This window comes from Penaeus chinensis, chromosome 15 (assembly GCF_019202785.1).
Source record: "Penaeus chinensis breed Huanghai No. 1 chromosome 15, ASM1920278v2, whole genome shotgun sequence".
Taxonomy (NCBI): domain Eukaryota; kingdom Metazoa; phylum Arthropoda; class Malacostraca; order Decapoda; family Penaeidae; genus Penaeus; species Penaeus chinensis.
In genome coordinates, this window is record NC_061833.1 from 20,474,984 (window position 1) to 20,487,829 (window position 12,846).

The window sequence follows — 12,846 nt, forward strand, 5'->3', positions numbered from 1 at the left end:
GTGTTCGAAATACCTAATCTTGATATTTCGGCTCTTGGTAGTCTCAGAGCAAAGCGTAATTATGATGGTACAAATGGTCAATAAGGTCTCCATTGCTAATATTGCCATGACACAAGGCCATAGTCATATTGTAGTGAATCTCCAGCCAAGGGATGGAGTAACCTGGGAATTCCCGAGTTTCCCCTGTAAGAACAAATGAGGCCGCCCATGCCAGTGGATGACCAGTTTTCGGGAAGCTGGGAAGGGGAAAGATTTTATTTTTTCCATGGTGTTGATTTTTTTTTTATTGTGTTAATTATAATGGTTGTATTGCTTTTTATTATCGTTTTCTTTTTACCTTAGTGCAAAGGAGAGCACATTCTTTTTTTCCTTTTTCTAGTATAGTTTTAATATTTCTCATTCTGTGTTTTAAGATTTATTTTAAAACTAAGCCACCTTTTAAAGGAAATGGGCATTTTATTAAGAGGGGAAGACCTCGCCCTCTCTTGACAGCAATGTGATCTTCACCTTGTTTGACCCAAGATTCCCCTCTTTTTGTATTCATGCTTGCTGGGGAGCGTTATATATATCCCGAATGGCCAAGTCAAGGGGAGAGAGAGCATCTTTTAGCCGTGGGACGCTGGTCTGTTGGTCGCAAGGGTATTAAAACTGAGAGGCGGTAAGATGGCATTTTTGTAACTTTTTCCACTCCTTTTTTTAATGAGGTGATGTGCTTTGTTGCCGAGGTTTGTCATTTGGTATATTTTTTTAGGATTTCATTCTCTTTACTTGCATTTCATTTTAGTGTTACATTTTAGTGTTCTAGGGTCAGTGTTTAACTTTTTAATATCCAGAGCAACTTGTTTTTGCTTTTTGTATTGTTTTTTTTTTTTTTTGGGGGGGGGGGGGGATACTGGAGGATGATTCTCCATTTTAACTTTTGTGATTGTGATTTTCAAGTGTTTTTAGAATATGAATAAACTTTTGTAACTTGATATTCTGTTTTTTTAAGATTCCATTAGGTCTCCCATCGCGTTCCAAGAACTTTAATTCTTAAAGTAATGTGATCAAATTCAAATACTACAAGTCTGTATTCATTATCGGCTTTAGGTCAATACGCACTCTTTCTCGGCATAACCACGCTAACCGCAGTGTTGACCCTCGAACCTTGGTATTTTCTGCACTTAGACTTGCTTTCTTTTAACTTTCTTACACTCTTCTACATGCCTCTCACTTCACACACACCAACTTACATTCCTGGACGAATTAACCAGGTGGTGGCAGCTAGATTTCGTACTAAGGATCGAAGGTTAATCTTTTAGATCACTACAATATCCCCGAAACACTATTTGAACCTATGAAACTTCATCTGATCCGAATCAATTCTTGGTAATATTACGGTTTTATCGTCTACCGAGTAAAGCCTTTTATTTTTTTTATTTTTTTTATTTTTTTTTATAGCGAGTGTACATACTATCCTTTCGTAATGTTCAGATACAGTAAAATACATTAAGCTGGAGATTTTGTGTGTATATTATCTTTAATTTCCTTAAAAATGATACATATAGATATTTGTGAGAATTAAAATGTATCTAATATAATTTTACTGTTACTAAGAAAAGCATATCGAGTTGAAAGGTACAGTGCGTAAAAATATATATAGGAAAAAAGAAAGAAATATCCATTATGGGTTAACTGTTTCAGTCTAATACCGACTAAAAACTAAAGAACATTCCAATGGCAGTTGATGCCTGGATATATGCCACACATATTGCGTGCAACAAAACATACAAAACAGTGCATTACAGGATTCAAAACCTAGTTGTATTGTTTCTTATTTACACTCATATTACAAGAATTTGACTATTTGTTGTGTGTTTGTGTGTGTGTGTGTGGGGGGGGGGGGGGGTCCACAACAAAGCCACACAAAACGTGTTTGGCCAAAAATTCGAATTAACATCCCCAATGCATTAATCGATAGTGGATATCTTCCCTAAATTTCTTCAATGATACCTGAATGGTCTGAAGTGAAAATCCATTTAACAGGCTGAGTTTGTCACTTCATATTTATTTTATTTATTTATTATCATTATTATTATTATTATTATTATTATTATTATTATTATTATTATTATTATTATATATTATTATTATATATTATTATTATTATTATTATTATTATTTTATTAATTTCGGTGTTCTACCGTTTCTTGGACGCCAATTCGTTTAGAGGTAGTAGCCGGAGCCAATATAATTTCCTTTTGTTAAAACGTATTGCTGAATTTAAGACGTGTCTGAAGTTTTGCTGTCTTGCTATAAAATCAGAATTAAAAAAAGTAAAGGAAGCTATGATTATGTTTTCTTATGCCTATCTCTAATTCCCCTAACTTTCTATATCGGTCTATCTCTCATCTGTTGTCTTAAATATTAAGCAAATCTGAAAAAATACGTCAGTTGAAAACATTGGTCAGTCGCCTCCTGTATCGTCATCAAGGGTTCCCACGTGTTTTCGGCATTTGCATATAGTTCGGATTTCCGTCAAACCACTGTTAGTTTAAATTCATTTGTTAATGAAAATTGGTAAATGATACTAAAACATAGACTTCGGCAAAATAAAAAGGTGTAGGACATATACTGGTACTGTTTTGAGCTATTAAACTAATGCTTACACAAAATAACTATACTACATATGTACCCTCAAAGTAACGATTCCTCATGTATGCAATAAATCAACTAGGAGTGACTGACGATTTCTGCGATCGCTAAATATTCCACATAACTAGAACCAAATGTGACATCCTAAACGGTGCGCCATATTAGTTTCATGCAAAGAAAGTGGAGAATGTATAATTAATGGCGCTTTATACAAAGTACACCAATAAGAAGTCATAATACAATTTTAAGAAAATATTCTCATAGAGGTGCTGTTACATAAAGTGTGTTTGTTCGTTCTCCCAAGGATTTTAAGGACAACAGTCTCTGCACCAAGATGTGTAATGGTTAATGGTTAAAAGCAAAATAAATGTGCTAGACATCTAAGGTCATGTAGCGCTATAATAAATGTTAGTGGAGGGGGGTTGAGTTAGTGATTAGTTACTAAAGTTGGACAAAGGAGTTGACGAGTGAATGGGTTAAGGTCAGGAGGTGTATTCTGATGGATAAGTAAAGACGCGACATAAAGGGAGTGTGAGGACGAGACAAAATGGTAATTTGGTAGGAGGATGTGTAAAAAAAAGTCTCTTGAAAGCATATAATGGATGGATTATAAGAGGAAAGGATATGACGAAGGTCATATTCCAATGAAGGATAAGGAATGAGAGGGGGGAGGTGGTGTTGTATCAGGAGGTGGAGGATCTGGGGGAGTGGATAGTTAGGGCATCTGGCTGTGGAATGGCAGTGTTTGGCAGAATGTTCTAAATGCCAACAATTTTGGCACTGACGTGGAGGAGGTTGATATGGTCGGACAGGTAGGGATTCTCCACTAATGTAAACATTAAAGGGAAGGTCATGTCTAATGAAAGTAATTTTGGCAATGTTAGTGGGATTCTTACGATGACCTCTGAGAGGAATGGAGTAGCACTGTACTGATATCGCATCATAGTCCATGAGACAGGCAAGTAAGTCTTCTCCACAATCTGGCCATTTTTGTTATAGATAGGGCAATTTGCTGGGGAGATAGAAACAGTTCTTGTGCAAGTATTGAGGGTTGGATGAGGAGGTTCTGCAGGAATGGGGTTACCAGAGAGATCAGTTAGATTTGATAATGCTATAGCTTGGTTTTCAGATGTTACTGTGATGAGACAGGAACGATCGGGTCGGCTACGGAAAGAGACTTTGCCTACTTGTTTTTGGAGACATTGCTGGAAAAGAAGAGTGTTGTCAGAGTAGGGAGCTGTGTAAGGGATCACGAAAAATCGGTCCCATTTGGATAGGGTAAATAGAATGTTCAAGATTTTTGTAGAGATGGGGGTAGTAGAAGCACGGGGGCGTGGGGAAGAGGGAGTAGTGTTGAGGGAGGTAGTGTTATGGAGAGGTGGACAATAATGCTGTAAAATAGTAATAAGGGAGGATGGGGTAGTTGATAAAGGTTGATGGGGTAGAGGGGATGAAGTTGAGCATGTTGAGAAAGTAGAAATGTCTCTTGGGGGTTGAGTGTTGATTTGGGTGAATAATGTACAAGTAGGTATTAAGGAAGGGGTAGTAGTTGTAGTGTTCGGAACCGTGGTTAAATGAGAGCCTGGGGTCAGGGAATCGGGAGAGTTTGAATTGGTGGGGCTATTTGATGAAGGGGCAAGCCTCATTGTCCCTAATAATGGTATAACATCTTCATTATTGGCCATGGTAAGCCTAAAGTATGTTGGGGAGAGAAACAGTCCACAGTTCACAGCTAGTTGCCTAGCCTTTACCCCTCAAGTAAGGGATAGGCAACTAAAACAGGGAATACCGTGCCCATGGCTCCCTCAGGCCGTTCAGGGCTAGCACAAAGTCAGCCTTTCATCCTTTCGTGCTGAAAGGATGAAAGGCTCTCACACCTTAGGAAGTGGATAGTAAAAGGAGTTGGGGAAGGGACGGAAAAGAAAAATCAGGAGTGGAAAAAAAGACCATGCAAAATCAGTTGAGTCGAGAGCGGAGTCCCAAGGCAGGGGAGTTCCCCAGCATTGGGTGTCCGCCTCCTAAGCCATCCCCACGACAATAACGGGCAAGGGATTGAGGGGACCAAGATGTGTATTTAATTTTAGTTTGGGAAGGAATATTGATAGGATAAACATTTTTTTTTTTTTTTTAGATTCGGGTGTAATATGACATAGCTTCATAAATTACGACCAATTTTGAGAATAAAGCTGTCAAATACATTAATGACAATGTAAATGCAATTTTATGGTATATATAAATAATTGAGGCACATGGCAAGTTAATTGGAGTTTCTGTACCTCTGGCAATTATGACATGTTTAGAGACAACTTAAATAAATTGTTGGGGTAGAAATAGCTGTATTGCAAAACAAAACATTTGCATTTTCAGCAATATAGGAAGCAATTTGTTAGTTCAGGCCTGCCAATTCTGAAAATCGTCAGGCTTATCAACATTGTGCAATGAGGAACACGAAATAGACACGAAAACAATCATGGAGATAAACAAACATGGAGTACGTATACACTATAGGATTAGTGTGTAGTTATTTTGACTTATTATGGATATCATATGTGAGATTTACATTACTTTTGGGCTTAACGCGATACTGGAAACAATGTAATATGATGAATCTTCGGTGTTCGTCGTTCTACAGTAATTTTTTCATATCCAATAGTAAATACTACTCTATATTGATGAATCTATGTAACATTATTTTCCGGCTTTGATGTATGCTACGTTACCATCGAATGTATAATTGACTTTAATAATTCAAATAAAATTACTAGTATCTAGAATAACGAGGAAAATATGCTCCAAGTAATCATTCATATTTACATTTTACCAGATACATATGTGCAATGTGGTGTGTATGTTCTGATTCACGTTTTCTCCTTAACCTATAGTTAAGTCATTTCCATTCCTCCCGTATTATCCGTTTTCTGTTTTTTAGTAACAAAATCGTGTTTGATAAATATCCGATTTTATTTGAATATAAAGGCACGAATGACAGTGTTTGGCTGGGTGTCCTAAACGCCAACAATTTTGGCACTGACGAGGAGGAGGTTGATATGGTTGGACAGGTAGGGATTCCCCACCTATGTAAACATTAAAGGGAAGGTCATGTCTACGAAAAGTAATGTTGGCAATGTTAATGGATTTCTTACGATTTCCTCTGGGAGGAATGGAGTAGCATTGTACATATGTTGCATCATAGTCTGTGAGACAGGCGAGTAAGTCCTCTCCACAATCTGACCATTCTTTGTCATAGATTGGGCAATCTGTTGGGGAGATAGAGACAGTTCCGGTGCAAGTATTGAGGGTTGGATGAGGTTCTGTAGGGATGGGATTACCACATAGATCAGTTAGTTTTGTTATTGCTATAGCTTGGTTTTCAGTTGTTACTGTGACGAGACGGGAGTAGTCGGGTCGGCTACGGAAAGAGACTTTGCCTTTTTGTTTTTGGAGGCATTGCTGGAAGAGGAGGGTGTTTTTAGAGTAGGGAGCTGTGGGAGGGATCACGAAAAATCGGTCCCATTTGGCTGGGCTAAATAGAGTATTTAGGATTCTTGTAGAGGTGGGGGTAGTAGAAGTGCGGGGACGTGTGGAGGAGGGAGTAGTGTTGAGGGGGGTAGTGTTATGGGGAGGTGGGCAATAAGGTTGTAAGGTAGTAATAAGGGGAGATGGGGTGGTTGATGAAGAAGGTTGTGGGAGTAAAGGTGTTGAAGTTGAGCATGTTGGGAGAGTAGAAATGTCTCCTGGGGGTTGGTTGTTGATTAGGGTTGATACTGTACTAGTATGCATTGATAAGGGGGTAGTTGTTGCAGTGTTCGGAGCCGTGGTCAAAGGAGAGCTGGGATTGGGGCTATTTGATAAAGGGGCAAGCCCCATTGCCCCTAAGAGTGGGGTTACGTGGTCATTATTGGCCATGATAAGCCTGGAGTATGTTGGGGGAAAAAAAAAAATAGTCCACCCCTCAGGGTCCCCTTGAGGGGCAAGGGCCAGGTTGGCAGGGGAATACCGTGCTCATGATTCCCTCAGGCCGTTCAGGACTGACTTAAAGTCAGCCTGAAACGAATAGTATGAGTGGGAAAAAATACCATGCAAAATTAGTTGAGTCGATGGCTGAGTCCCAAGGTTGAGGAGTTCCCCATCATTGGGTCTCGGTCTTCGTGTCCTAAGCCCCCCCACGACAACAACGGGCCAATGTTGGGAGGCCCCTAAAAGTGGGGTTACATCTTCATTATTGGCCATGGTTAATGGTTAATGGTTATTGGTTAAAAGCAAAATAAATGTGCTAGACATCTAAGGTCATGTAGCACTATAGTAAATGGTAGTGAAGGGTGGTTGAGTTAGTGATTAGTTGTCAAAGCTGGGCAAAGGAATTGACGAGTAAATGGGTTATGGTTGGGTAAGGTAATGAATGGGGGGTTAGATCAAGTGAAGGATGTATATGTATTTGAGGAATGAAAACAGGTTGTCAAAGCAGAAAGTGTGAGAAGTTGTGGGAGGAATCACGAAAAATCGGTCCCATTTGGCTGGGCTAAATAGATTATTTAAGAATTTTGTAGAGATGGGGGTAGTAGAAGGACGGGGGCATGTGGAAGAGGGAGTTGTGTTGAGGGAGGTAGTGTTATGGGGAGGTGGACAATAAGGTTGTAAGGTAGTAATAAGGGAGGATGGGGTAGTTGATGAAGATGGTTGTGGGGGTATAGTTGTTGAAGTTGAGCATCTTAAGTAGAAATGTCTCATGGGGTGTTGATTAGGGTGGATACTGTACTAGTCGGCATTGAGGAGGGGGTATTAGTTGTAGTGTTCAGAGCCGTGGTCAAAGGAGAGCCTGGGGTCAGGGAATCGGGCGAGTTTGAATTGGTGGAGCTATTTGATGAAGAGGCAAGCCTCATTGCCTCTAATAATGGTATGGTTAATGGTTAATGGTTAATGGTTATTTATTGTTGGCCATAATAAGCCTGGAGTATGTTGGGGAGAGAAACGGTCCACCCCTCAGGGTCCCTTGAGGGGTAAGGGCTAGACAACTACAGCAAGGGAATACCGTGCCCATGGCTCCCTCAGGCCGTTCAGGACTGGCACAAAGTCAGCCTTTCATCCTTTCAGCACGGCTCCCACACCTTAGGAAGTGGATAGTAGAAGGGGTTGGTGAAGGGACAGAAAGGAAAAAGTAGGCGGGGGAAAAAAAGACCATGCAAAATTTGTTGAGTCGAGGGCTGAGTCCCAAGGTTGGGGAGTTCCCCAGCATTGGGTCCCAGTCTCCGCCTCCTAAGCCCCCCCACGACAACAACGGGCAAGGGATTGGGGGGCATTATTGGCCATGATAAGCCTGGAGTATGTTGGGGAAAAAAACAGTCCACCCCTCAGGGTCCCCTTGAGGGGTAAGGGCCAGGTATGGCAGGGGAATACCGTGCCCATGGTTCCCTCAGGCCGTACAGGACTGACACAAAGTCAGCCTTTCATCCTTTCAGCACGGCTCTCACACCTTAGGAGGTGGATAGTAGAAGGGCTTGGTGAAGAAACTGAAACGAAAAGTATGAGTGGGAAAAACGACCATGCAAAATTAGTTGAGTCGATGGCTGAGTCCCAAGGTTGAGGAGTTCCCCATCATTGGGTCTCAGTCTCCGTCTCCTAAGCCCTCCCACGACAACAACGGGCAAAGGATTGGGGGGGAATTATGGATGAAGGAACTCGCACCTTTTGATTTTTTAAGTGCAAGCTATTGTAAATTTCTGAAAGTTTTCCCGTGTTTAACCCACCCATTCTTAAATTCGGTCCGGTATATATTAGCAGCTTCATCTATTCGCATTTGAATTTTTGTCATTCCGAAAAAAAACTATGGATAATAAAACTACATGTAAAAATTATTACATCCATTAGTAAAAAATAAGAAAATATGTATATTTTGGTGCAAAATCAACCAAATACAGCCATCATTTTATGCAGTAAGTCCCTGTTACAGTCGGTTACTGTAACGGTTTCTTGTCTCGTCAGTGTCTCCTGCAGGAGCATGGTTTTCTTTGCAGTCTGCCACACGGTATGCCACACATCAACCACCTGGTAGAGGAAAATATATCGTCAAAGGATAAATGACAATACATCCTGGTGTTGCATACGCGGGAGGATACAGGTGTTCTTTTATTGGACAAGTGTTTATATTCTTGATGTGTATTCATAATACAAATATATGTTTTTTTTATCAGGTGTTCGCAAGTTAAATACAAAGCAAATGTTCTATTCGTACGAAAAAACGAACGATAACTTCTGACTCACCGTTGTGTCCGTCTCCACAACCTGGACGATGTCATGGTATGTGCTTATCACCGTCATTGTAGACACGTAAGGGACGACCTCGGTAGTGGTACTGGTCGTCAAAGAAACTACAGTTGATATCGAAGTCTCGAACTCTGGTCGTGTTGACGCCACAGTCACAACCTCCGTCGTGGCAGCTACCTGAACCAAAAGTAAAGAAATAAGTAAAATGCAATATGACAAAGGCATTACAGATTCATTAGGTTAAATGTGAAGACAGACCTCTGTGACAGTCTTCGGTGCGGCGACCGTGACAGGCAAAGTTTCTGTTATATGTTCTTCTTTCGTCCTCACACTGGTATCCGTGAGGTAGACCGTTGTCATTTCCATCGAGGGGGTACCAGTCACCGTTACTTCTTCTGTCAGTTAAAACAAAAAGAAAAAAAAAAAAAAAAAAAAAAAGGTTAGAGAGGGAGTGCATGCATCTTAAAACCAATCCTTATCGATTTAAACATAAGTGAGCGATTGGTGCACTGACGTGTGTTGTGTAACATTTCAGCTACGTCTGAACAGCTCAGGGGTGTCCGATAACAGATATTATTTAGAAATACTATAGGCGGTGAGAAACCCCAAGTAATAATTTCCTGAAAGCCATAAGAACTTAATAATGTCTGCATGTTACTGCAGGTTTCTTCTTAAAGTTCATCGTCTTTTTATTTAAAAATTTTCTGCGAAAATACAAGGATTTCTGTAGGAAGGACAAAAACTATGCAAACTACTTCATGAAAGCCCTATCACGCTGGCACTTTTCCCGTTAATTTTTGCGTTTCCGTATGAACTTTCCGTATGCAAATGAACTGACCCCATCACACTACCAAGGAAGCAAACAAAGTCTATGTAAACAAACATGGCATCATCCGAGTGAGGTCCCAGGAATTACACGAGCATAATTATATGCAAACCAGCTAATTTTAAAGAAATATAATTTTGTATTTTGTATATAGAAATAATGTAGAATATCAACTTCTGTTTACGTAAAGTTATTCTGTCGAATCTATCAATCAAAAAATAACAGAACAGTCACTACTTCGTCTAGGTGGCACTAAAAAAATCAGGAACAGAGTGCAATCTGCGCATCGAAATCAAATACAGACATACACGTTTACAAATATATACATACATATGCAGCGTGTGTGTGTGTGTGTGTGAGAGGGAGAGAACGGAAACCGTTATAATTGTATATTATATATATATATAAATATACAATTATAACGCTTTCCGTTCTCTCTCTCACACATATATACTGTGTTAATCTTTATTTTTTGATGCATTAATCCTGTATGATTTACATACAGGATTCATGCATCATTACAAAAATAAGTTTCCGCAGCATATCGGCATACGTCAGCAATGTCAGAGTGATAGACCGACAATGCCTGGATACGAATGTAAAGCATTTGCGATTTGCTAATGTCTTCACGTTCTGATTATTATTCTAAATAGGTCTAAATTTATATCTTAAGATCACCAGGCTTTTAATGTCACTAAAACTGAGAAGGGGAGGCTTAGGCTTCCTTTTAAATGGGTTTGATTTTGGCCTTTATTATCATTATAGTTACAAAAGTATCTATCTTCAGACGTTTGTTAGATCTAGATCCAAACGCAAAGTCCAGTACAAAATTCCCATGTCACTATACTTTCACTTAACGTAATCCTTCAGTGAAAATTTAACAACTGATAATTACACTTATGAATATTTTTACAGTGGATGTTCTGCCTGCAGGTTCCAATAATACTGGGGACAAGAAACTATATATATTTTTTTACATTATATTCTGTGTGGATTTATTTTAATATTTGTATATTTATATTATATTATATATTATATCATATTATATCATATCATATCATATTATATTATATTATATTATATCATATTATATTATATCATATTATATTATATCATATTATATTATATCATATTATATTATATCATATTATATTATATCATATTATATTATATCATATTATATTATATCATATTATATCATATCATATTATATCATATCATATTATATTATATTATATCATATTATATTATATTATATCATATTATATTATATTATATTATATTATATCATATTATATTATATATATATATCGAATATCGAAGGCCACCGTCATTCGATGTCAACTATAGCAATATTGTCACTCCCGCATAGGTAAAGTCAGTGCCTCGGCGAAAGAATATATAGAGCAAGCCGTTGCCCATGCAGCCTGCTCCCTTTCTCCACGCAGGTGATGGATCCAAACGAACAGCATACACCATACGGTTTGGCACCAACGGCGTCGCAGGAGCTGCCAGAATGAGCACGTGAGCACTTGCACGGATTCGATAAAGTTTAACTAGTCTTACCTAGATACTATAGTGGTGCCCGACTACTGCCTTGTAGTTCAGTCTGTGTATGGTGAAAGGCTATGGGAGTTCACCCTATAAAAAACAACTGCCTTGTAGTTCAGTCCGTCTATGGTCAAAGGCTATGGGAGTTCACCCTATACAAAACAATCCACTGCCTTGTTGCATCTATAAGATGAAAAGGCTTTGGGAGTCAACCCTGAGGAAAAATCGGGAGCTGGAGTCCTGAAGGCAGTTCGTTGTCGCTTGTGACCTCGTTCTGGCAACTCCTGCAACACCGCTGGTGCCAAACCATATCTGTCTATGCCGTCCCTTTGGATCCATGTGCTGTGTGGAGAGAGGGAGCATGGGCAATAGCTTGCTCCTCACATTCTTTTGCCCAGGCATTGACTTTACCTATACAGAAATGGGTAGAGACAATAATGCCATAGTCGACATCGACTGCTGGTGGCCTTCGATATATTTAAATATATACACATTAATATTAGTAATGCCCAATCCATTCCTCAAAAAACACACTTAAACATTCCCAAGAGTAACATTGCTAATTAGCTTACCGGCAATGAATACCTCCGACGTAAGGAAGAACGTCGACGTTAACGATGACGTAATGAAGGAAACGTTTATTTCGGTGTGGTAAGCAACGTTTGTGTTGGTCATCACGGACGTCTGCGTGGCCGTCACGAGCGATGTTGTCTTCTCACACGCGCCAGTTTTTACGGGTTCTTGCTACAAAGGGAATGACGGGAGAGAGGAAGAAAGGAAGGAGGTGAGATGGGGAGGAACGAGAGTAAGGATAATTAAGTGTAAGATTATGTGCGTGTGTATAATGGCTAATGGTTAATAAAAGTTAAAACAAATAAATGTGGTAGACATCAAGGTCATATAACACTATGGTAAAGTATAGTAGCAATAGGGATAGAACTAGTTATAGATTAGGACAGAGTTAAAGGTTTAAACAGTACTAGACGGTAGACCTGGTGAGCTGATGGGGTATATAAGGTAAAGGTTTTTAAAAGGGGAAGGGGACAATAGATCAAAATAGAGGATATTTATGCATATGAGAAAAGAGAATAAGTTGTCTAAGGAAAAGGTAGGATGTCCAACAGGATGGTGGGGGGGGGGGGGGGGGGTCGGAGAAGTGAGAATAAGTGAGGAAAGGCAGAGTTATGGGCTGCAGTAAAGCGGTGGTGACTGTATAGTAGGATTTATGGGACTGAAAGAGGAACATTACATAAGGAGCACAGAGGATCAGATTGTGACATGGGATAGGAATGTACGAGGCGAGTGTGCTCAATGCGTAAGCGGGCAAGAGCAGTAATTTAATGGTGGTAAGGCTAGACCAAAAAGACATGCCAGTGGGTGAAGAGGAAATTTTTAAAACGAGGGTAGTAGTCAGAGGCAGGTTTATGTGAAAATCTGGGACAACGTGGCGGAGTGTGCTAGTGTATCTGCATGTTCAATGCCGAAGATACCAATGACAGTTTCGTGTTGCATTGTATGTATAAATGAAATGGTTGGTCCTAAATTTTGCGGACAAGAGGGCTGATTGGCTGTAG

The 12,846-nt window shown here is 39.5% G+C and overlaps 1 protein-coding gene across 1 annotated transcript in view; it reads right to left on the reverse strand.

Moving 5' to 3' along the window:
- Positions 1–8,495: 8,495 nt before the first annotated feature.
- Positions 8,496–12,846, reverse strand: part of LOC125033008 — a 17,332-nt gene continuing 12,981 nt past the window's right edge. Inside the window, exons 2-5 of the mRNA XM_047624457.1 lie at positions 11,845–12,016; positions 9,154–9,290; positions 8,893–9,072; positions 8,496–8,676 (exon numbers count right to left, since the gene is read on the reverse strand). Coding sequence (XP_047480413.1) covers positions 8,536–8,676; positions 8,893–9,072; positions 9,154–9,290; positions 11,845–12,016 — 630 coding nt within the window. The 3' untranslated portion in view covers positions 8,496–8,535. The remainder of the gene's footprint in view (positions 8,677–8,892; positions 9,073–9,153; positions 9,291–11,844; positions 12,017–12,846) is intronic.